Genomic DNA, 12750 nt, shown 5'->3' on the forward strand with positions numbered 1-12750 from the left:
CAGCATCCATCCTGGGGCCAAAAGGAAAGTAAAACAGAATAAAAAGTTCAGACTGAGAAACTGGGTCCTGATCATGTGTTTGTGTCCAGATCAGGCCTTGCCTGGGTCTCCCCGGGCATAGTTATGAGCCTAAAAATCCCGCCCCGCTGATGGAAATTTAAGATCTATTACTTAACCACCAAGAAAATTCCAAAGGATACATGGCCCAGCTGCCTGAATACACAAGTTGAGATGACTGTTTGGACCTCCTGCTGCTCAGGCCAAAGGTCAAGGACCAACGGCATGGTCTTACCCAGAAGGGTTTGCCCTATTCCTCTTCTCTGAGGCCCCAGGCTGGCTCCGCTGAAAATTTATTTGCCCCAAGCCCTCTGCCCTGCACACCCTCCTCAGACACACAGATGCCACACACGGCACTGGATGGACTTTTATTTTAAAGTCAAAGGCACAGCCTGGATTGGCTGAGGCAGTGACCGCAGATGCCCAGCCCAGACCCTCAAGGCCCTGCCCCAGCCAGAGGCAGCTGTGCCAGGGGGAGTGGGGGGGTGGGGAGAAGGGGCCTCCCCTTTTAGGGGTCGCCTACCTCCTTCCTTAGCCCCAACAGGGGAGAAGCAGGTGACATAAAGTGAGGCAGAAACGCTTCAGGGGTCCCCCAGGGCCTCTCCTTGAACCCCCCCAACACAGGTCTTTGGTGGACGTAATTGCACAGACAGTCCATAAAGTGACAGCTGGAGGGGCGCCCCCTCCCAAGAGCAGGGCCTGGGGGGGAGGGCAGGGGAGCAGTCCCAGTTTCTCCCCCTGGCAACTCAGTGCGGAGAAATGGGGGAGGAGCCCTTCCGGGTGGAGCAGCCCCCTGGGGGAGAAGTGCCTTCATGCCGGGCTAGGCCCGGTCTCGGCAGAGGCCCCTCCCTCCCTGCATCGCTAACTCTATCTGGTAAGACATAAAAAATTCTCTGCTTATAAAAATACTTCTGCTCTGTCTGGGAGTGGGGTGGGGGGAAGGGGAGGGAAGGGCAATCCCTGGGGATGGGGCGGAGCCGATACCTGAGGCTCCCAGGCCAGACTCTATGGGGGAAGGAGGGGTCGCTGTGGCGGGGGCTAGGAGGGCGGCAGGGGGCCGTTGGCTCGTCTGGGGGCTCCCTTGGCGGCGGGGGCCCTGCCCGCGGCGGCGGGCGCGGGGGAGACGCGGCGGGAGGTGGTGGCGCTCCGCAGCTTCTGTTTCCGCCGCTTCGCCAGCGGCGCGTTCTCCACGCTCTTCAGGAAAAAGCCCTCGCGCTTGCCGCGGTTGAAGGCCTGGCAGAAAGGAGGGGGTGAGTGCCCCACCACCACCACCGGCCGGGCCTCGACTTCCAGATCCTAGCTTTGACCGCATTCCGGACCCTCCCTCCCACTCCACCAGGTCAAGGCCAACAGGTCATTGGCTTCCAGCCTACCCAAAGGTCTGGGTGCCAACTGACCAGAGGCCCAGCCTCCGTTCACCTCACCTTTCTGGGTTTGGGGGCGTGGCCTCCTAGAGGCCCCGCCTCCCAGCCCCACCTCCCACGGACCCCGCCCCTCACCATGAACGTGGCGTTGAGCCCGGAGCGCACAGCTGGCCCCGAGGACTCCAGCACGTCGGGTGTCCGGAGTGGGGGCGAGGAGCGGGCGCTGCCATCCTGCAGCCATGAGCTTCCCCGCAGCCCCTCAAGCTTCAGCCGCTTGGCGGGGTCCACCGTCAGGAGCCCTGGCGCAAGGCAAGGAAGGGTTGAGGAGGGGCCGTGTGTGGGATCTGCACCCCAGAGAGATCCCAACAGCCCCCCTCTCCTCCCTGACCAGTCCCCCAGATGAAACACCTCACCCGCTGTCGATCCCTGCCCCACCACGACCCCATGGCCGCCCCCTCCCCAAGGACACCTGTGTCTGGGACACCTCCCACCCCCGCCTGCCCCTCCTCCCCTCCTCACCTCGGACCAGCTCCTTGGCTTCCTCAGACACGCCCTGCCAGGCCTCCCCGTCAAGAGAGAAGCGCCCCTCGCGAATCTTGCACATGATCTCGGCCGCCTGGCTCTGCCCACCCTGGCCTGAGGCCCCCTGGAAGGGGACCTGCCCCGACAGCATCATGTACTGGAGAGGTGGGGAGAGGGGGAGTTGAGAGCCGCCCCCGGCTGCATGGCCAAGAGACGCCAGGGGGCTAACTTAGCCCACCCACAAAACCATCCACCCTCTCCAGGAGGGTGACTCCTGAGGCCCATGTGTGATGCTGAACCCTGACTTCTGACCCCTAAGACTCGGGGGCCCTGACCCCAGACTCTGAGCAACCCTGCCACCCCCACCAAGACCACCCCTGTCCTCTGCCTCGGGGGTGTCCCTGCTGGCCCACATCAGGAAGCCCTCTGACCTCAGGCTCCAGGCACCCCGAGCCCTTCCTGAGACCCCGTCCCATACCAGAATGACGCCGAGGCTCCAGAGGTCGCAGGACTCGTCGTAGCCCTGCTGCGCCAGCAGCTCGGGAGCGGCGTACTGCAGCGTGAAGCACGGCGTCTGCATGGGCCCTGCGGGGCTCTGCGGGCGCAGCCGCGCAAACCCAAAGTCGATGATCTTCACGGGGGCTCCGGGCGTGTCATCGGCGTACAGAATGTTCTGGGAGGGCGGCGGGGCGGCCGTCAGAGGCTAGCCCTCCGCGCCTCAGCCCTCCCCAGCGGCCCAGGCCCCTTGCCCACCTCCGGCTTGAGGTCGCGATGCACCACGCCCGCCTCCTCGTGCATGAAGCTCACAGCCGACACGAGGCTGCGCAGGATCTGGCTCGCCTCGGACTCGCTGAAGTGCCGCTTCTTGCGGATGTGCTCCAGCAGCTCCCCGCCCTGCAGCAGCTCCAGAACCAGGTATGTGTGCAGCTGCGGGCCGAGTGCGGGGCGAGGTCACCACCTGGGTCAAGGTCCGACCTCCCAACCGACGAACCTACAGACCTCACCACCCCATCCCCGCCGGGCCCCACCCATTGGCCAGGCCTCCGCCCCAGCGTCAGTCCCTGCCCCCATTTGAGCCCCGAACTCAAGACCACCCCAAAACCACTCTTAGGCCCCAAATCCTAGCCCCCTCCACGTCTTCCTCAAATTCTGTTCCCTTGAGCATTCTCGGCTCCCCCTTCCCATCCTCAGCTCAAATCCCACCTCCCTGCCCTGCCACCTCGCTCAGCGCCCCCACCCACGCACCCAGTCCTCAGCCCTGGCCTCCTGCCTCCTCCCCGCCCACCCCTGCCTTGTGCCCCAGCCCAAGAAAGGGTCACCTGGTCGTGATGCACGTCATGCAACTTCACCACGTTTGGATGCGACTGGCAAAGCCGTAGGGCGGCCACTTCTCGCTGCGTGTTCGCCTCCAGCCTGGGGGTGAGGCAGGCGGGGTCAGTTGGGCCCACATCCCGCCCCGCCTCCTCGACGCGGCTTTGCCAGGCCCCGCCCTCCCCGGGCCACGCCCCGCCCTCCCCGGGCCACGCCCACCTGCGGCTGAGGATCTTGACCGCGAACTCCTGGCCGCTCTGGCGCTGGCGACAGCGGCGACACACGGAGAAGCTGCCCTGGCCCAGCGCCGGCTCCCGCAGGTCCAGCTCGTACTGCTGGAAGAAGGGCGAGTCCTGGCGGCGAAGGGGGCGCGTCAGAGATCCTACCTGGGAGCCCTGCCGCCACGCCACGCGCCACCCCAGAGAGGCCCCAAACCTCACCGAGGTCACACCGTGGGCTCCTGGGGAAGCCAGCGTTGGAATCCCCGAACCCAGACACCCCGAAATCAACTGCCCACCGTGGCCCCGCCCACCTGCATCATGGCACTCCTGGCCACCGCTGCCCGGCCCGGCCGGTCTCCAGCGCCAGATGCTTCCAGCACATCAGTCATCATCACCGCGTTGTTATGGTCAAACAGGATGGAGGGCGCCACGAAGGAGTATCCCTGCGGGGGGGGGGGGGGGGGGGCTTATGGGCATAGGGGCTGAGGTGCATATGCAGTCCCTGGAAGGCCCAGAGCCGGAGAGGGGCAGGGCTCAGGGGGAACAGGTGTGTGAACATTTCATTCTGCCTTGTTCTATGATCACTTGGCTTCACATCTCCCCACCAGTGTGTGACTCCACGGTTCCCATCACAGTAAACCCACCCCCCACCCCCGAGTGCCAAGGGCATTATTCAGCACAATGCAGTGACCCAGAAAATGATGGACCCGAGGCATGAAAGGGCCCCGGCCTGGCATCACACACACTTAGCTTATGAGAATTCAAATCCACCCACTGAATACAAAAAAGCTTTATTGCCTTCCTCTCAAACCAAACATTGGCCTCCTCTGCGAGGGGGTGGGGGGGGCTACTGAGGAAAGACAAAGAGGCAATTCAAGGGATTCTTAAGGGTAAGTTTAACGAAGGATTGTTTTCTCCTAAAAACACAGCCCCACTGTGCACAAGAGCGCAGGTTCCACACTTGTCCCTTGGGTTCACTGATCCGTCCCCAGGGCCCAGATCAGTGCCTGGAGCACTGTAGGCACTCAGTACATATTTTTAAATCATTGAATGAATGAATGAATGAGGGGCGCCTGGGTAGCTCAGTCGGTTGGGAGTCCAATTCTTGGCTTCAGCTCAGGTCATGATCTCGGGGTGGTGGGATTGAGTTCCACATCCAGCTCCATGCTCAGTCGGCTGGAGACTCTGTCTCTCTCTCTCTGCGCCCCCCCCCCCCACCCACTCCCTCGCTCTCTAAAGTAAATACATCTTAAAAAAAAAAAAAACAAAAACTGCGAGACGATTGGTGGAGGCTTGTTCCAACACAGTCATCACTCCGGAGAGCCTCACAGGGGCGCTGACCCACCTACACTTGCTACTGGCCTGTTCTTATTTCATATTTAAGGACCATGTCCTCCAGGCCAGGCCCCCACACTGGGCAAAGGGATACAGAAATTAAATGCAGTCGCTGCCTTCTGGGAGCTTCCAGACCAGGGGAGGCAGTCCCAGGAAGGCAGCTAGGATACAACCTGACACGGTACTCAGAAGGAGGTGCTGTCTCCAGAGGACCGGTGCACAAGGAGAGGGCAACACAGGACCAGAGCAGTGGGGAGGAATTCACACAGGAGCAGCGTCACACAAGGAGGCTTAAAAGGTGAATGGGAGTGCCCGGGGACGGGGGTGGTGCAGCCATGGGGAATTGCAAGTGCAAAGACACAGACATGTGTTCTGTTCGTAGGCGCTAGTATACCAGGTGGGACCACAGTGAGCAGTGAGGCTAGAGCACTGAGCAAGGACTGCATCATGCAGGGCCTTGAATGCCGAGCAAAGGAGTTTAACTTTGCCCAAAAGGCCTAAGCTTCTAAAACTGAGTGGAAGGGGCCTGAGTTTCCACAAATGTGATGTGGTTTGCCAAGGAACATGCAAAGCCACAGTATAAACACGGCATGTCTTTCTAGTTGTCCACTTAAGCAACCGAACAGTTAAAACACTATCTTTACATAACAATAAAGATATATAGAGTAGAAGAGAAATTATCATGAAATTTAAAGATAAACCATGTGACTCAAAGACGTGTCCTACCACGGCAGTGTATATGACTGACAACTCCAGCTACCCCACCAGTGGACGGGGTCTGGGGAGGATGCTCAGTCCTGATCAGAACACAGGGCCTATGCAGGGCCAGGGGTCAGCCCTGGTCCAGGGTGGAAAGAGTGTCGTCCTATCTCCACAGCACCTGTGGTTCTGTGAGCTCTCACCTGGAAGATGCGAGGGTCCCCAGGTGGGGGGCTGCCGGGGGGTGAGTAGACGGGCTCCAACCGAGTAAATTCTTCGGCAAAGTTGCCCACATCCAGCTCCGAGCGGATCTGGGGTTGGAATGGGGCTGGAATTTTCCTGGCAGCTAGAGCAGCCCAATCCAAACCCTGGGGAAATGAAATGAGAGATTGGGGATGAAGGGTAGGAAGTTAAAACCCCTGTCCCCTCAGGCTACCCTCCCTGGACTGCTCGTCAGTGAGGCAAGGGTCTCTCTGGGATCTGGGTGGAAAGCTGTTCTTCTGCCTCCCCGGCTTCTGTTTTTCTCCCTCTGATAAGAGCACCCCTACTTCCCTTAGCGAATCATCCCTCCACCACACTCAGTCAATTTTGGGACTTTTCATAGCGCTGCCATGCAAAACAAATCTCTTTCTCCAACTGGACTTAAATCTGGGAGGGCATGGGCCTGGAGCTGCTGGGGACCCCTCAGGGTCTAATGATGAAGTCCCCGTGCAGAAAACTCAAGAGATAAAGAAAGAAATTCTTAATACCATAAATGCAGCACCTGGATGCAGCCTTGCCTGAAGTCAATCACTTTTCCTTGGACTTTTCATATACAGGAACTAAAACGTGCCTTTTTATGTTTAAGCTAGGATGGCAGAGATTGTTCGTCTCCCACCCTACTTCCATACTCCCTGTCTTCCTTAGTACCATAGCCCTGATGTTATTATAGGAAGTAACATACATAATTAAAAGCCAGGATTTAATAAACTTCCTTGTACTCAGGGGTGATCCATAACCTGTAAGCAAAAACCGTAAGAATCCAGAGAAAGAACCTCAAGAGGAGGGTGAAAGTTGGCGCGTGCCCATTTTGCCCTTCCCCTTTTTCCCCCCGATTTCTGCCTAGATTATAGCCTAAATGGCAAGCGCTCCAGCAGCCATTTTGGACCAAGATGCAACCCTGGGTCTGGAGGCTGCATGCTAAGAATGGAGGAGCATTTAAAAAGGAAGAAAGGAGGTTGTATTTATGAAAACACCACAGCAGCCCTGGCCTGCCAACCTCTTACATGAGAACAGAAATAAATAAATAAACCTCTATTTTATTTAGACCACTGTTCACTCTGGTCTCTTTTCTTGGCAGTCAAACTGTTCCAGGGATATCACCATTTTGAGTTGGACTTTTTTCACTTGCAGCCAAGAAGCCTGATTTGGTCTCGAAGGCCCCAGGTCCGGCACCAGGACCTCAGCATTGCTATCACCAAAGAGGCTACCTTGACAGAAGGGGGACAGCGGGGAACACATCTTCTGAGCATCAGGCCTCGAAGACCTTAGGGCCTCTCCAGTCTAACTGCCAATCAACCCACTCCCAGAATCCAGGGGCTGGCATGTGCTCAGGGTAGGGCTTGAGGAGTCCACTTAAGGAAACTGACGCCGCTCAGCCCCTTCCCCCACAAAGGGACAACTTCACCACGAGGTCTGTCTCAGAAAGCATCTCCAAGGGACCGTGGTAGGAAGACTGAAAGCAGCACTCTAGCAGGGATAACTGAGTGCCTGCCCCACAGTAAGTCCCCAGAAAGGGACACTTCCATTAGGATGTCAGACAAGTGGCGAATCTGATGTCACAAGTAAACAGGACACAGCAAAGAAGCTTCTGGGCTTCAAATCACCCAGACCTGGGTTTGGATCTGAGCTCCATCACTTCCTGGCTGGGTGACCTTTGGGCAAATGACTTACCCTCTCTGAACTTCAGTTTCTCCATCTGGAAAGATGGGGATCATCAGAATGCTTCTGAAGGTTACATGAAATAATCAGCAAAGAGCCAACACACGGCGGGTGTTCACTGTTACAGGGCCCTGCTAGGCAAGGACACCGGCCACACACAGCACCTGAGCCAGCAAGATCTCACCAGGAAACAGAATTCACCCCGCCCCGCCCTCTAACCTGTGGGTGCTCTTAACAAGCGGACAAAACCCAAGTGGCTGACCGATTGCCCATCTGAATGACAAGGACACAGAGACTACTGGAACAAAGAACAAAATGCCCGGGTGGGTGCGGAGAACCCTAAGTGTGACTTGGACTGCTGACGACACCCGCAAGCTGTCCCCAGCTCTACACCGTCTCCTGTGCCATCCGGAGCAGGTCACCTCCCTTCTCTGAACCTGTCCGGTGAAAGGACCTGATGAACCCATTCTCAAGCCCCTGCCGGCCCTGACGGTCAACGAACCTACAATCCTTTCCCCCAGGAACACGCCTTCCAAGTTGCCCCAGAGATGGAGAAGACAAACCCACGTTATCGGGTGGTTTTTCTAAGTCAGGTGAAACCAGCTGGTCTCAGACCATCCCTCCGGTGTCCCCCAACCCAGAGCAGTGGCCTGGCCTGGGTAGTGTGCAGAGAGGTGTGGGGGAGAGTCAGCAGCCTCACCTGGAAGAAGGGGTGGTTCTTGACTTCCTGGGCCCCCTGGGGCCCCGCACCCAGCCGCTTCTTGGGGTCCTTGCAAAGGAGCCGCCGCAGTAGGTCCTGTGCCACGGGCCCAATCCGGGGGGGGAAGGGAGGGGAGCACTTCAGGATCCGTCTGGGAGGATTGGGGGGGCGTCAGGGGCAGCGAGCCCCCTCCCCAACCCTGCCCAGGCTCCTCACCGCCTCCCCTTCTCGTCCAGCCCCGCTCACCGGGACACCTCTGCCTGCGTGTTCCTCTCACCCTCCAGGGTGAAGGGCGAGGCCCCGGTCAGCAGCTCGAAAAGCAGGATGCCCAGGCTCCACCAGTCCACAGCCTGCCGGGGGCAGGGCCAGGGTGAGGGCCTGTGGCCACCCCCGCCTTCCCCCCGTACCGCCGCTCCCACCCACTCCCACACAAACCCACCTTGCCGTGTCCTGACTTGCTGCGGATGATTTCGGGAGCCATGTACTCGATAGTGCCACAGAAGGAGAAGGTGCGTTCTTTCTGGGAGGGCAAGAGGACCCATGTGGACACCCAGCAGTGCTCAAGGCTCAGAGCAGGACTTGCTGGACTTGGGAGGGTCAGAGCACAGGGAACCTCCTGCAGGCGGGCACCCGACCTGTTCACCTCTGCGCCACGACGAACGCAGAGCCAGGCACGGAGCAGGAGGAGAAAGGAAGGCGAAACCTTGAATGGGGGTGCGGGAGGCAGGAAGACGGCCCTTCGCTCACCTCCTCCGTCAGGAACTCCTTGCTAAGCCCGAAGTCCGTGAGGACGATGTGGCCCTCGGAGTCCAGCAGCACGTTCTCCAGCTTCAGGTCTCGGTAGATGATACCCAGCTGGGAGGAGCAAGAGAGGCACTGACGTTTCTTCCTCCCCAACAGCCCCGCCTCCCACTGCTCGTGCCCGGGCACCGAGACCCAGCTCGGGAATAAAGGGGAGCCCCCCCTAGAGAAGGGATCTCCGGTGCAGGACTGGGCCCAGGCACCGGGCCAACAGATGGGAAAAGCCACTTCCGACGTAAAAGCAAAGAAGGAGGACCCCCTGGAAACAGGCCCAAAGGACCCAGAAGGAGGAGAGCCTGGGTGCAGAGCCCAAGAAGGCCTTGGGAGCCAAGGCAAGAGGTCTCCATTTGAGGAAGTTCTGTGAGTGTGGCCCCGGGAGGCAGCCCCAAGTTCCCTGTCAGAGGAAACCCCCTTTGAGGAGGTACCAGCGAGGGGGGGGGGGGGGGAGAGGGGGAGAGGGAAGAGACCCCTCCCCAGGCAGTGCTAAAGCCTTCCCTTCCAGAAGGCCTGGGGAAGCGACTCCGGCCCCCACCAAGACCACCCAAGAGAGAGCGCACCCAGGCTGCCCCGTGGGGCGACCTGGCACCAGGCCCAGACCCAGAGCCCGCAGCGAGCCCAGGTCCTCACCCACCTTGTGCAGGTGCTCCAGGGCCAGCACGATCTCGCCCCCGTACACGCGCACCTCGGCCTCTTTGAAGTGTTGGCGCTGGTAGAGGTGGGTGAACATCTCGCCTCCACTCACGTAGTCTGGGGGTTGGAGCAGAGGGTGGGAAGCCGCCCTGACGGAGCGGAGCGGCCCCAGCTGCCTCCGTGGCCCCCAAGGTCAGCAGGGGCCCACCCTTACCCAGGATGAGGTGCAGCTTGGCGTCCGTCTGGAAGGCGTAGTGCAGCGTGACCAGGAAGGGCGCCTGGCGCACGAGTTCCAGCACGGAGCGCTCGGTGCGCGTGTGCTCCTGCGTCTTGGCGCGCTGCACCAGCGCGGCCTTGCGCAGCACCTTCATCGCGTACAGCTTCCCTGCGTCGTGCCCAACGGCTTTCCGCACCAGGAACACCTTCCCGTAGGCTGTGGGAGCAGTGAGCCAGCGCAGGGCAGACGGTGAGCGGAAGGGTGGTGCGGACTGGTGGGGGCGGGGGGGGGGGGGGGGGGGTGATGCCAAAACAGAGGGTGTGCAAACCGGGGGAAGGAGCTGGAGCGAGAGCAAGGGTGCAAAAGGCTGATGGAGCCTTGGTTGGGGGGAGCGGGGGGGGGGGGGGGGGGTGTAGGCGTATGCAGCCCCAGAGGGTCTGCAGAAGCGGAGAGGAGACTGTGCAAAGCGGGCTGGAAGGCGTGCAACTCCAGGAGGCTTGCTGTGCAGGGTGGGGGCAGATCACAGGCAGAACTGGGCAGATCGGACAGATGCGGGGGGGGGGGGGGGGGGGATGCAAAGTGGACCAGGGAGCGATGTGCAAAAAGCCCAGGCCGGGGACTGTGCAAAGCTGGGAGTGAGCAAAGCAGGAGACCAGGCTCCCATACCGCTCGGGGGAGGAGGTGTGCAAATCCCTCAGGAGGGCTGCAAAGCCTAGAGGGTGTTGGCAAATCCCGGAGGACCTCGCAGGGAGGAGCCACGAGAATGTGGAGCAGCGCTAGGAGTAGGCATGTCCCTGGGAGTGGGCATGCAAACCCTGGCAGGGCAGGGCGGGGCACGCAAGGCGGGCCGAGCGGGAAAGGGTGGGGGGCATCGCTGGAGGCCTGGCTCAGGATCAGGCGGGTGTGCCCGCTGGGAGGCCCAGGGCACCAGGCCGGGGACACCTGCCCCCAAGGGGATGTGGGGGTCCTCACCTCCCGTGCCCAGCACCTTGAGCAGCTCGAAGTTCTCCACGCTCACCTTCTCCTCGTGCCCGGTCAAGTTGGCTGTGGGCACAGGAGGCGAATGAGCCCGGCCGGTGCATGCCCCCTCCCCGGCCGGCCGGGCGGCCCTCACCCGGCCCCGCGCCCCCTGGCCACCCCCCGGCCCACCTTCGGTGATCCGCAGCTCCACGGAGCAGCCCTCGTCCTCGTCCTCGTCCCCCATGGCGTGCGGGCCGCCGGGGGGGCCCCGCGCGGCTCTGCTCCGGGCGGCGCCGGTTACATGGCGGCTCCGGCCGGGGCGGGCGCTTCCTGGTGCCGCCTCCGGGGGCCGAGGCGGGCGCCGGCACCGCCTCCCGCTCCCCGCCCCGCGCGGCCTGAGTCAGGCGGCTGGAACGTGACAGCGCCGGGCGGCCGGGGGGCGGGCGGGGGCGGCCCGGCTCCTTCGGGCGCGCGGGGCGGGCGGCAGAGCAGTGCGCTCCGGGACCGCGGGCGACCCTCCTGGGGACTCGGGAACACCCTTTGCGAGCCGCGTCTGGGGTCGGGGGAGACCCTGGAGCCTCTACTGGGTGGACGCTCCCGAGCCAGATGTCTGCCCCCGGGGGTGCCCGCTGAAGCTGAGACACCCGGGCCGTGTCCCAAGGGGGTGGGGTGGGGTGGGGGTGGGGGGCACCCAGGCCCTTTTGAGCCGCCCCCTCCAGGGGACCGGTCGTCCGGCAGTCAAGCGATTCTGTCCAGTTCTTAGCCACCAGCCCAGTGAGAGTTTTCATCAAGATGTCAGTTCACTCACTCGATTTTGATCACCCGACCAGCGCAAAGCGGGGAGGGGATGTGTAGGTTCCCTTGACACCTGGAAGCCTCAGGTGTATCCTTGCCCAGGTGCGCCTCGGCCCAGCGCCTCTCCGGGTGGACTTGCCTTTGCAGGGGAGGGCCTGGAGGCTCGGGCTCCCTGAGCACCCCGTGTCCAGGCGGCGCCTGCCCAGGGGGCGCCCGCAGGGGGCGCTGACACGGTGGGGCGGGGCGAGCCCCACGCCGTGGCAGGGAGGAGTGGCTGATTTCCTGACCAAATCTATTCAGGGTGGACCTGTGAAAGCACTTCAGCCTCCTGCCACCCTTCGCAGCCCAACCAGTGCCACGCGCCCCTCTCGTGCGTCTGTCCCCTGTGGTCCCCAAGCCCAGCACAGGGCCCAAAGTAACCTCAAAAAAGGTGTCAGAGCTACACAGACGGCCTCCTCTCATGGTCCCGCCCAGGGCCCCTGGCTGGCCTGTCCTCTGGAGCCTCCCTGACCACTGACAGGAGCCACGAACAGAGCAGGTGGCCACCAGAGCCCGGAGGCGGGAGGGCTATGGGAAGGGGCTTTCGGCTCCTCAGCCCCGCTGGAGGCTGGGGTCCACTCCCACCTCACCAGACTCTGAAGCTTGGGCCACCCCTCCCAGCTCTACCCACCCCCTCATTCAGGTTGCCTCACCTCAGCCCTGGCAGCCTCACCCTGCCCCGGGCGCCACCAGGTGCCTTGCTTGACTCACGTCCTGCCAGCTAGCCTAATTGCCCCTTTCCTGGGTGTCATTCTGGAAGCCCAAGTCAGAGACCGATGTCTTTCCACCTCTTGTGTCCCTCTACCGCGACACTAGGTGACATCCCACTGGGCTGAGAACCCACTGGGGAGGAGCTCAACCCCAGAGGGGTGGGGAAAGAGGATGAGGAGGCAGGAAGAAGTAAAAGTAGAGAAGGGGGGGAGCATCTGGGGCTTCCCGGGAGCCCAGACCCCGCCTTCTCAGCAAAGGCAGAGCCCAGACTTGGGCTGCCCAGAACCCTACCTCCCCAGCCCACTGGGACATCCAAGTGAGCCCGACTAGCCCGTCTCTCGAAGAAAGCCCTTTGCCGCCCTGGGCAGGGTGAGGAAGCCCACGGGCACGGAGGAACCCAGCCCACGCAGACTTCGGCTGTGTGCATCCTGGGACTCCTGGATATGGCCAGCAGACACAGAACACAAA

The 12750-nt window shown here is 61.5% G+C and overlaps 1 protein-coding gene across 2 annotated transcripts; it reads right to left on the bottom strand.

Moving 5' to 3' along the window:
• Positions 1–418: 418 nt before the first annotated feature.
• Positions 419–11067, bottom strand: RPS6KA4 (ribosomal protein S6 kinase A4). 2 transcript variants are annotated; one of them, XM_046016960.1, is made up of 17 exons: positions 10927–11067; positions 10750–10821; positions 9775–9993; positions 9562–9677; positions 8877–8984; positions 8569–8649; positions 8376–8479; positions 8130–8280; positions 5713–5877; positions 3787–3918; positions 3474–3607; positions 3263–3356; positions 2697–2870; positions 2422–2616; positions 1941–2100; positions 1557–1720; positions 419–1290 (listed from the first exon to the last, which is right to left on the bottom strand). In XM_046016960.1, exons 1-17 carry the CDS (start codon positions 10979–10981, stop codon positions 1096–1098), a joined length of 2319 nt encoding a protein of 772 aa, XP_045872916.1. In that variant the 5' UTR covers positions 10982–11067; the 3' UTR covers positions 419–1095. The 2 variants fall into 2 exon arrangements, with proteins under 2 accessions (XP_045872916.1, XP_045872917.1); XM_046016961.1 differs by lacking the exon at positions 10927–11067 and having other exon boundaries at positions 10796–10814.
• Positions 11068–12750: the final 1683 nt, after the last annotated feature.

This window comes from Meles meles, chromosome 8 (assembly GCF_922984935.1).
Source record: "Meles meles chromosome 8, mMelMel3.1 paternal haplotype, whole genome shotgun sequence".
Classification (NCBI taxonomy): domain Eukaryota; kingdom Metazoa; phylum Chordata; class Mammalia; order Carnivora; family Mustelidae; genus Meles; species Meles meles.

What these genes read in the sequence shown, in the direction of transcription:
- RPS6KA4 (XM_046016960.1), bottom strand. Translation starts at nt 10,981, where the DNA reads ATGGGGGACGAGGACGAGGACGAGGGCTGCTCCGTGGAGCTGCGGATC. An exon ending in CAAGGTGCTGGGCACGGGAG is followed by an intron (nt 9,994 to 10,749) that starts GTGAGGACCCCC and finishes CTGCTCCCACAG; the next exon opens with CCTACGGGAAGGTGTTCCTG. An exon ending in CCCTGGAGCACCTGCACAAG is followed by an intron (nt 8,985 to 9,561) that starts GTGGGTGAGGAC and finishes TGCTCCTCCCAG; the next exon opens with CTGGGTATCATCTACCGAGA.